The sequence below is a fragment of the Salvelinus fontinalis genome, chromosome 36 (assembly GCF_029448725.1).
Source record: "Salvelinus fontinalis isolate EN_2023a chromosome 36, ASM2944872v1, whole genome shotgun sequence".
Taxonomy (NCBI): Eukaryota; Metazoa; Chordata; class Actinopteri; order Salmoniformes; family Salmonidae; genus Salvelinus; species Salvelinus fontinalis.
In genome coordinates this window covers 31,325,404-31,337,429 of record NC_074700.1, presented here as the reverse complement: position 1 = coordinate 31,337,429, position 12,026 = coordinate 31,325,404, and the positions used below count along the sequence as shown (strand labels likewise).

Genomic DNA, 12,026 nt, shown 5'->3' with positions numbered 1-12,026 from the left:
TGTTGTGAGAAGCTGGTGCCTTCATCATCTAATTTAGACCATATAGCAAAGAAAGCGATGAAACCTGACAGTGATGGGCCTTAGAAAGAGTACCACTATGTGGTCAAGTTCTCTCACGTCACCCCGCTCCTCCGCTCTCTCCACTGGCTTCCAGTTGAAGCTCGCATCCGCTACAAGACCATGGTGCTTGCCTACGGAGCTGTGAGGGGAACGGCACCTCAGTACCTTCAGGCTCTGATCAGGCCCTACACCCAAACAAGGGCACTGCGTTCATCCACCTCTGGCCTGCTCGCCTCCCTACCACTGAGGAAGTACAGTTCCCGCTCAGCCCAGTCAAAACTGTTCGCTGCTCTGGCACCCCAATGGTGGAACAAACTCCCTCACGACGCCAGGACAGCGGAGTCAATCACCACCTTCCGGAGACACCTGAAACCCCACCTCTTCAAGGAATACCTAGGATAGGATAAAGCAATCCTTCTGCCCCCCCCCCCCCCCTTAAAAGATTTAGATGCACTATTGTAAAGTGGTTGTTCCACTGGATGTCATTAGGTGAATGCACCAATTTGTAAGTCGCTCTGGATAAGAGCGTCTGCTAAATGACTTAAATGTAAATGTAAATGTGGTCGTGGCGTGACACCTTGTAATTTACACAAATAGTATGATTTCTCTCCTACACCTGTATCAATCAACTCAAAAGGATACATATTGATATAAATGCTGATTTTCCACTGTTTTGAGCCGTCAAACATCAATGAAGATGGCGAGACACAAGTAAAGGGACAAAGTGGAGGAGCAATTCAGCGGGTCGGATATGAGATGTTTGTGGCAGGGGCTTCTAACTAGTCACGTCACAGACACCAACACCGCCCTACCGGACGAGCTAAACACCTTTTCACCTCACGCTTCGAGCAAAACGTCTCCGAGGAGAGCTCCTGAGGACAGGCCTACATACTCACGGTCTCCACATAGAGGGTATTCAAGTCATTCAAACGTGTTTACCGTTGCGAGGCTGCCGGCTCAGATGACATCACTAGCAGCGCCCTCAGAGAATGTGCAGACCAGCTAGCTGTTGTGTTTTCTGACATTTTTAATCTCTCGATAGCTCAGTCCGTTATCCCCACCTGCTTCAAGATGTCTCCTATCATCCCCTTCCCCAAGATGTCCACTATCATCCCCCTGCCCAAGATGTCTACTATCATCCCCCTGCCCAAGATGTCTCCTATCATCCCCTTCCCCAAGATGTCCACTATCATCCCCCTGCCCAAGATGTCTCCTATCATCCCCCTGTCCAAGATGTCCACTATCATCCCCTTCCCAAGATGTCCACTATCATCCCCCTGCCCAAGATGTCCACTATCATCCCTCTGTCCAAGATGTCCACTATCATCCCCTTCCCAAAGATGTCCACTATCATCCCCCTGTCCAAGATGTCCACTATCATCCCCCTGTCCAAGATGTCAACTATCATTCCGGTGCCCAAGATGTCCACTATCATCCCCCTGTCCAAGATGTCCACTATCATCCCCCTGCCCAAGATGTCCACTATCATCCCTCTGTCCAAGATGTCCACTATCATCCCCTTCCCAAGATGTCCACTATCATCCCCCTGCCCAAGATGTCCACTATCATCCCTCTGTCCAAGATCTCCACTATCATCCCCTGCCCAAGATGTCTACTATCATCCCCCTGCCCAAGATGTCCACTATCATCCCTCTGTCCAAGATGTCCACTATCATCCCCCTGTCCAAGATGTCCCCTATCATCCCCCTGTCCAAGATGTCCACTATCATCCCTCTGTCCAAGATGTCCACTATCATCCCCTTCCCAAAGATGTCCACTATCATCCCCTTCCCAAAGATGTCCACTATCATCCCCCTGTCCAAGATGTCCACTATCATCCCCCTGTCCAAGATGTCAACTATCATCCCGGTGCCCAAGATGTCCACTATCATCCCCCTGCCCAAGATGTCCACTATCATCCCCCTGTCCAAGATGTCCACTATCATCCCCCTGTCCAAGATGTCCACTATCATCCCCCTGTCCAAGATGTCCACTATCATCCCCCTGTCCAAGATGTCCACTATCATCCCCCTGTCCAAGATGTCCACTATCATCCCCCTGTCCAAGATGTCCACTGTCATCCCCCTGTCCAAGATGTCCACTATCATCCCCCTGCCCAAGATGTCCACTATCATCCCCCTGTCCAAGATGTCCACTATCATCCCCCTGTCCAAGATGTCCACTCTCATCCCCCTGCCCAAGATGTCCACTCTCATCCCCCTGTCCAAGATGTCCACTCTCATCCCCCTGTCCAAGATGTCCACTATCATCCCCCTGTCCAAGATGTCCCCTATCATCCCCCTGTCCAAGATGTCCACTATCATCCCCCTGTCCAAGATGTCCACTATCATCCCCTTCCCAAAGATGTCCACTATCATCCCCTTCCCAAAGATGTCCACTATCATCCCCTTCCCAAAGATGTCCACTATCATCCCCCTGTCCAAGATGTCCACTATCATCCCCCTGTCCAAGATGTCAACTATCATCCCGGTGCCCAAGATGTCCACTATCATCCCCCTGCCCAAGATGTCCACTATCATCCCCCTGTCCAAGATGTCCACTATCATCCCCCTGTCCAAGATGTCCACTATCATCCCCCTGTCCAAGATGTCCACTATCATCCCCCTGTCCAAGATGTCCACTATCATCGCCCTGTCCAAGATGTCCACTATCATCCCCCTGTCCAAGATGTCCACTATCATCCCCCTGTCCAAGATGTCCACTATCATCCCCCTGCCCAAGATGTCCACTATCACCCCTTCCCCAAGATGTCCACTATCATCCCCCTGTCCAAGATGTCCACTATCATCCCCCTGTCCAAGATGTCCACTATCATCCCCCTGTCCAAGATGTCCACTATCATCCCCCTGTCCAAGATGTCCACTATCATCCCTCTGTCCAAGACGTCCACAATCATCCCGGTGCCCAAGAAAGGAAAAGTAACTGAACTGAATGACTACCGGCCAGTAGCGCTCATTTCTGACATTATGAAGTGCTTCGAGAAGCTAGTCAAAGATTACATCACCTCGCATACCGCCCTGACAGATCCTCGGCATTGCACTGCACACTGCCCTCACCCACCTGGACAAGAGGAATACATATGTGAGGATGCTGTTCATCGACTACAGCTTCGTCTTCGATACCATAGTGCCCTCTAAGCTCACCACAAAGCTCACTGCCCTGTGACTGGGTTTCTCCCTATACAACTAGGTCCTGGACTTTCTGACGGGCCTCCCCAGGTGATGAAGGTAGGCAACATTACCTCCTCCACACTGATCCTCGACACGGGGGTCCCACAAGGGTGCATCCTCTGTCCACTCCTGTATTCCCTGTATGCCCAAGACTGTGCGGCCTCACATAGTTCCATCTCCATCATCAAGTTCGCTGACAATACGACAATAGTAGACCTGATTACCAACAACGACGAGACAGCCTACAGGGAGGAGGTAGGCACTTTTGATGGCGTGGTGCCAGGTAAACAACCTCTCCCTCAACGTCAGTCAAAACATAGGAGTTGATTGTGGACTTCAGGAGGAACCAGGCTGGGCACCCCATCCTCATCAACGGGGCTGCTGTGGAGACAGTCAAAAATGTCAACTTCCTCGGCATACACATCTCCGAGGAGCTGAAAGGGTCAAACATGGACACCGTGGTGAAGAAGGCACGACAGCAACTCTTTAACCTTAGGATGCTGAAGGATTGTGGCCTGTCCCCGAGGGCCCTCACAGTGCTCTACAGCAGTACCATCGAGAGCACACTGCCGGGCTTCATCACACCCTGCTACGGCAACTCCACCGCCACTGGCCGCAAGGCTCTACCATTGGGTGCACACTGCCTGTCCTCCAGTACGTTTACAACACCAGGTGTCGCAGGAATTCCAATAAAATCCTCAGAGACCTCGGCCACCCGAGCCACGGCCTGTTCTCCCCGCTTCAGTCACTCAGATGCAGGCAGTACAGGAGCATCATGGCTGTCAGACTGGCCAATAGCTTCAACCCTCAGACCATCAGACTACTGAATAGCCACCACTAGTCAGCTACCTGCTCCCCCTGCTGCTGCTCCTGTTGCTCCCCCTGCTGCTCCCCCTGCTGCTCCCCCTGCTGCCCCCCCTGCTGCCCCCCTGCTGCCCCCCTGCTGCCCCCCTGCTGCTCCCCCTGCTGCTCCCCCTGCTGCTGCTCCCCCTGCTGCTCCCCCTGCTGCTCCCCCTGCTGCTGCTCCCCCTGCTGCTGCTCCCCCTGCTGCTCCCCCTGCTGATGCCCCCCCTGCTGCTCCCCCTGCTGATGCCCCCCCTGCTGCTCCCCCTGCTGCTCCCCCTGCCCCCCCTGCTGCTCCCCCCTGTGGACATTTATATTTATCATGGTTTGATATTGTTTCATTCACACCTGCACTGTTGGAGCTAGGAGCTGAAGTATTTCACTGTATACGGCAACTACATATGAGTAAATAAAACTCTAACAATCTAAATCTAATCGATATATATGATTCATACGTGTTTCTGTGGGAAAATGTTCAGGTGCGCGTTCGAGTCATCGAAGGCCGACAGTTGCCGGGCATCAACATCAAACCGGTCGTCAAGGTTACCGTTGGTGGGCAGTCCAAGAGGACTCGCATCAGGAAAGGAAACAACCCAGTGTTTGATGAGGTGAAAAGAACATGATATGACCTGCTACGACTTAGTTATAAGCTGTTATAGCTAGTTAATAAACGTACTGTAGGTAAAGCTAGGTGTGACTTAGCTTAAAACATATTTCCTCTATTTATTTCTATCAGACTTTCTTTCTGAACTTCTTCGAGACTCCGTCAGACCTCTTCGATGAGCCCATCTTCATTACTGTAAGTCATTATAAGTCACTACTCCATTGCACATATATGTATATCAATGTAGTAATGAGTATAGTAGTAATGTATAGTATCGCTCTGTCTCTGTATCTCTCTCTCTATCTCTTTCTCTCTCTTTCTCTCGCTCTCTCTCTCTCTGTCAGGTTTTTAACTCTATGTCGTTGCGAACTGACTCGGTGATCGGAGAATTCAAGGTAAAACATTCTCTTCTCTACTCGTCCTCTGTAAACTCGCCATATCTCTCTATGAATGTTTATGTGCCATGAAAAGACAGAGTGTTTCTGTGTGGATGTTTATTTCTCTCTGGATTTCTTTTACAGCTCGATGTTGGCACGGTCTACAACGAGAGCAGTGAGTAAAGCAGTATCTATAACTCAGTTTCTGTCCAATCGGGGAAATATTTTAATGTCAATATTCTGAAAATCCGCATAAAGAAAATGCGCGGATTTCCCCACCAGCGGTACGTTTCCACCAGATGTACTTATTTCAGATAGAAATCTGTTCGTGATGACGTGACGCGCACACAAAACGAACGGCAGGCAAGCATCGATCATGTCACCAGAATAAGACCCTATAGATATTTATTAGAACGCCGCATCAAGCTCTTCCCGCCGTGACCTTTCACCACCCTGTGAAGTTATAACTTACTTCCTCTTTATTCTAATAAACTGCATGGTTTCCCCTCATCGTAGTGGGAGGACCTCACACCATATCATCATGTGACTCCAGGTTTGCTTCGATGTGATTGGTTATTATATCAAATATTTGCGCATAAAAGCGTATCCACCGCCATTTCCTTTATAATTCATTTGACCGACACAAACAGATCCCACCATGTCGAACGAACAAATGATCTGTCAGCATTTATACAATTATTCAGAATCATCCTTTTTCCATCACAGATGTTGTGCTTTACAAGTTAAAAAACAAATCAATATGACTTATTAACCAAATTTCCATCCACAGTTTTCATGCAAGTAAAGTCAAACTGTATTAAAAAAAAGTCACGACAGCTGTGATGGAACATTATTTGGTAAACTTTCCAGATGTTGACTAAATTAAATAAGCTAGACAAGATGGGAGCTTTACGGAAGCCCTGAAGCCCAAGGCAAAAAAATACATAAAAAACAAAGACTCTTGTAATTATCTTGTTTAAATGACTTAGTATCTTGTTTAGACGACTTAGTAAAAAAAATACATATAGTACCAGTCAGAAGTTTGGACACACCTACTCATTCAATGTTTTTTTTCTTTATTTTTACTATTTTCTACGTTGTAGAATAATAGTGAAGACAGGAAAACTATGAAATAACACATATGGAATCATATAGTAACCAAAAAAGTGTTAAACAAATCAAAACATACTTTAGATTTTAGATTCTTCAAAGTAGCCACCCTTTTCCTTGATGACAGTTTTGACTATCTAACCTCATGTTACTATCATGTATGTTGTCATTGTCTGTTGTATGTTGTCATTGTCTGTTGTATGTTGTCATTGTCTGTTGTATGTTGTCATTGTCTGTTGTATGTTGTCATTGCAGTTTTACAAGCAAACCATCTGGCTGTAATTTGATGTTGGTTATTACTCTAATCTCATGTTATTATCATGTTGGTTATTACTCTAATCTCATGTTATTGTCATGTTGGTTATCACTCTAATCTCATGTTATTATATTGGTTATTACTCTAATCTCATGTTATTATCATGTTGGTTATTACTCTAATTTCATGTTATCATGTTGGTTATTACTTTACTCTCATGTTATTATCATGCTGGTTATCACTCTAATCTCATGTTATTATATTGGTTATCACTCTAATCCCATGTTATCATGCTGGTTATTACTCTAATCTCATGCTATCATGTTGGTTATCACTCTAATCTCATGTTATCATGTTGGTTATTACTCTAATCTCATGTTATCATGTTGGTTATCACTCTAATATCATGTTATCATGTTGGTTATTACTCTAATCTCATGTTATCATGTTGGTTATTACTCTAATCTCATGTTATCATGTTGGTTATTACTCTAATCTCATGTTATCATGTTGGTTATCACTCTAATCTCATGTTATCATGTTGGTTATCACTCTAATATCATGTTATCATGTTGGTTATTACTCTAATCTCATGTTATCATGTTGGTTATTACTCTAATCTCATGTTATCATATTGTTGGTTATTACTCTAATCTCATGCTATTATCATGTTAGTTATTACTCTAATCTCATGTTATCATGTTGGTTATTACTCTAATCTCATGTTATCATGTTGGTTATTACTCTAATCTCATGTTATCATGTTAGTTATTACTCTAATCTCATGTTATCATGTTGGTTATTACTCTAATCTCATGCTATTATCATGTTGGTTATTACTCTACTCTCATGTTATCATGATGGTTATTACTCTAATCTCATGTTATCATGTTGGTTATTACTCTAATCTCATGCTATTATCATGTTGGTTATTACTCTACTCTCATGTTATCATGATGGTTATTACTCTAATCTCATGTTATCATGTTGGTTATTACTCTACTCTCATGTTATCATGTTGGTTATTACTCTAATCTCATGTTATCATGTTGGCTATTACTCTAATCTCATGCTATCATGTTGGTTATTACTCTAATCTCATGTTATCATGTTGGTTATTACTCTACTCTCATGTTATCATGTTGGTTATTACTCTAATCTCATGTTATCATGTTGGTTACTACTCTACTCTCATGTTATTATATTGTTGGTTATTACTCTAATCTCATGTTATTATCATGTTGGTTATCACTCTAATCTCATGTTATCATGTTGGTTATTACTCTAATCTCATGTTATCATGTTGGTTATTACTCTAATCTCATGTTATTATATTGTTGGTTATTACTCTAATCTCATGTTATCATGTTGGTTATTACTCTACTCTCATGTTATCATGTTGGTTATTACTCTAATCTCATGTTATCATGTTGGCTATTACTCTAATCTCATGTTATCATGTTGGTTATTACTCTAATCTCATGTTATCATGTTGGTTACTACTCTACTCTCATGTTATTATATTGTTGGTTATTACTCTAATCTCATGTTATCATGCTGGTTATTACTCTAATCTCATGTTATCATGTTGGTTATTACTCTACTCTCATGTTATCATGTTGGTTATTACTCTAATCTCATGTGTATCATGTTGGTTACTACTCTACTCTCATGTTATTATATTGTTGGTTATTACTCTAATCTCATGTTATTATCATGTTGGTTATCACTCTAATCTCATATTATCATGTTGGTTATTACTCTACTCTCATGTTATCATGTTGGTTATTACTCTACTCTCATGTTATTATATTGGTTATTACTCTACTCTCATGTTATCATGCTGGTTATTACTCTAATCTCATGTTATCATGTTGGTTATTACTCTAATCTCATGTTATTATATTGGTTATTACTCTAATCTCATGTTATCATGTTTGTTATTACTCTAATCTCATGTTATCATGTTGGTTATTACTCTAATCTCATGTTATCATGCTGGTTATTACTCTACTCTCATGTTATCATGTTGGTTATTACTCTAATCTCATGTTATTATATTGTTGGTTATCACTCTAATCACATGTTATTATCATGTTGGTTATCACTCTAATCTCATGTTATTATCATGTTGGTTATCACTCTAATCTCATGTTATTATCATGTTGGTTATCACTCTAATCTCATGTTATTATCATGTTGGTTATCACTCTAATCTCATGTTATTATCATGTTGGTTATCACTCTAATCTCATGTTATTATCATGTTGGTTATCACTCTAATCACATGTTATTATCATGTTGGTTATCACTCTAATCTCATGTTATTATCATGTTGGTTATCACTCTAATCTCATGTTATTATCATGTTGGTTATCACTCTAATCTCATGTTATTATCATGTTGGTTATCACTCTAATCTCATGTTATTATCATGTTGGTTATTACTCTAATCTCATGTTATTATCATGCTGGTTATTACTCTACTCTCATGTTATTATATTGTTGGTTATTACTCTACTCTCATGTTATCATGTTGGTTATCACTCTAATCTCATGTTATCATGTTGGTTATTACTCTAATCTAATGTTATCATGTTGGTTATTACTCTAATCTCATGTTATTATCATGTTGGTTATTACTCTAATCTCATGTTATCATGTTGGTTATTACTCTAATCTCATGTTATCATGTTGGTTATTACTCTAATCTCATGTTATCATGTTAGTTATTACTCTAATCTCATGTTATCATGTTGGTTATTACTCTAATCTCATGCTATTATCATGTTGGTTATTACTCTACTCTCATGTTATCATGATGGTTATTACTCTAATCTCATGTTATCATGTTGGTTATTACTCTAATCTCATGCTATTATCATGTTGGTTATTACTCTACTCTCATGTTATCATGATGGTTATTACTCTAATCTCATGTTATCATGTTGGTTATTACTCTACTCTCATGTTATCATGTTGGTTATTACTCTAATCTCATGTTATCATGTTGGCTATTACTCTAATCTCATGTTATTATATTGTTGGTTATCACTCTAATCACATGTTATTATCATGTTGGTTATCACTCTAATCTCATGTTATTATCATGTTGGTTATCACTCTAATCTCATGTTATTATCATGTTGGTTATCACTCTAATCTCATGTTATTATCATGTTGGTTATCACTCTAATCTCATGTTATTATCATGTTGGTTATCACTCTAATCTCATGTTATTATCATGTTGGTTATCACTCTAATCTCATGTTATTATCATGTTGGTTATCACTCTAATCACATGTTATTATCATGTTGGTTATCACTCTAATCTCATGTTATTATCATGTTGGTTATCACTCTAATCTCATGTTATTATCATGTTGGTTATCACTCTAATCTCATGTTATTATCATGTTGGTTATCACTCTAATCTCATGTTATTATCATGTTGGTTATTACTCTAATCTCATGTTATTATCATGCTGGTTATTACTCTACTCTCATGTTATTATATTGTTGGTTATTACTCTACTCTCATGTTATCATGTTGGTTATCACTCTAATCTCATGTTATCATGTTGGTTATTACTCTAATCTTATGTTATCATGTTGGTTATTACTCTAATCTCATGTTATTATCATGTTGGTTATTACTCTAATCTCATGTTATCATGTTGGTTATTACTCTAATCTCATGTTATCATGTTGGTTATTACTCTAATCTCATGTTATTATATTGTTGGTTATTTCTCTAATCTCATGTTATCATGGTGGTTATCACTCTACTCTCATGTTATTATATTGTTAGTTATTACTCTAATCTCATGTTATTATCATGTTGGTTATTACTCTAATCTCATGTTATCATGTTGGTTATTACTCTAATCTCATGTTATCATGTTGGTTATTACTCTAATCTCATGTTATTATATTGTTGGTCATTAATCTAATCTCATGTTATTATATTGTTGGTTATTACTCTAATCTCATGTTATCATGTTGGTTATTACTCATCACCAATACATGAATGAGCTACAGAAATAATAGGCTGCTTTATGCTGCGAACATTTTATGATGCTTTTATTAGCCTACCCAGAATCACCTACAAAAAGAATGATACGACTGGCCTCCAATTGGACGTTTTTAACTCGTTATAGCAGTAACAGTTCACAACAACAGGAAACAATACATGTGTTGGTGGAAACGCTTTTATGTGTATTGGTATGATAACCATCCTATCAAAGTCAACCTGGAATCACACAGCTAACATGTTGTGTGGTCTGGAAATCACACAGCTAACATGTTGTGTGGTCTGGAATCACACAGCTAACATGTTGTGTGGTCTGGAAATCACACAGCTAACATGTTGTGTGGTCTGGAATCACACAGCTAACATGTTGTGTGGTCTGAAATCACACAGCTAACATGTTGTGTGGTCTGGAAATCACACAGCTAACATGTTGTGTGGTCTGGAATCACACAGCTAACATGTTGTGTGGTCTGGAAATCACACAGCTAACATGTTGTGTGGTCTGGAAATCACACAGCTAACATGTTGTGTGGTCTGGAATCACACAGCTAACATGTTGTGTGGTCTGGAATCACACAGCTAACATGTTGTGTGGTCTGGAATCACACAGCTAACATGTTGTGTGGTCTGGAATCACACAGCTAACATGTTGTGTGGTCTGGAATCACACAGCTAACATGTTGTGTGGTCTGGAATCACACAGCTAACATGTTGTGTGGTCTGGAAATCACACAGCTAACATGTTGTGTGGTCTGGAATCACACAGCTAACATGTTGTGTGGTCTGGAAATCACACAGCTAACATGTTGTGTGGTCTGGAAATCACACAGCTAACATGTTGTGTGGTCTGGAAATCACACAGCTAACATGTTGTGTGGTCTGGAAAGCACACAGTTTATTAGGCTACAGATGAAATACATAATGGTGACCTTCACAGGGGGGTGAAAGTGTGCACCGTGATGAGCTTGCTGCTTTTTCCCAATAAATATTTACATTATTATTTAAGTCATTTAGCAGACGCTCTTATCCAGAGCGACTTACAAATTGGAAAGTTCATACATATTCATCCTGGTCCCCCCGTGGGAATTGAACCCTGGTCCCCCCGTGGGAATTGAACCCACAACCCTGGCGTTGCAAGCGCCATGCTCTACCAACTGAGCCGCACGGGACCAAAATATCGAGGGTTTGATTCTGGTGGCATGATGATCGATGCTTGGCTGCTGTTTGACAAATAAAAATAATCTCGCTCTTTTTTTCTCGATGATAATATCATCATGTAGGCTCTAGCCAACAATGCACGTGCCAATACCATTTTTTTTGTGGACTTGAAAATGAGATGGAAACCCATTAATCTTGTATTTTTTTATTCGGTACATGTGAATTTACCCGCAAAATGTATTTTGATGTGATTTAGCACAACATGTCAATTTGATGGAACAAATCGCAATCGATCCAATCATTCATTATCCATGTCCTAGTCATTTCAACATAATCAGCCGTACTATCAGCCATAAGTAGAAAGTACTCATTCTCCCACAATTCTCCTTGTCC

General features: G+C 41.0%; 1 protein-coding gene across 1 annotated transcript in view; it reads left to right on the top strand.

Annotated features, from left to right (window-relative positions):
• dysf (dysferlin, limb girdle muscular dystrophy 2B (autosomal recessive)) overlaps nt 1-12,026 on the top strand; it is a 62,182-nt gene that overhangs the window by 31,626 nt on the left and 18,530 nt on the right. The window contains exons 8-11 of the mRNA XM_055901382.1: nt 4,574-4,702; nt 4,831-4,893; nt 5,043-5,093; nt 5,220-5,250. Of these exons, the coding sequence (XP_055757357.1) occupies nt 4,574-4,702; nt 4,831-4,893; nt 5,043-5,093; nt 5,220-5,250 (274 nt within the window). The remainder of the gene's footprint in view (nt 1-4,573; nt 4,703-4,830; nt 4,894-5,042; nt 5,094-5,219; nt 5,251-12,026) is intronic.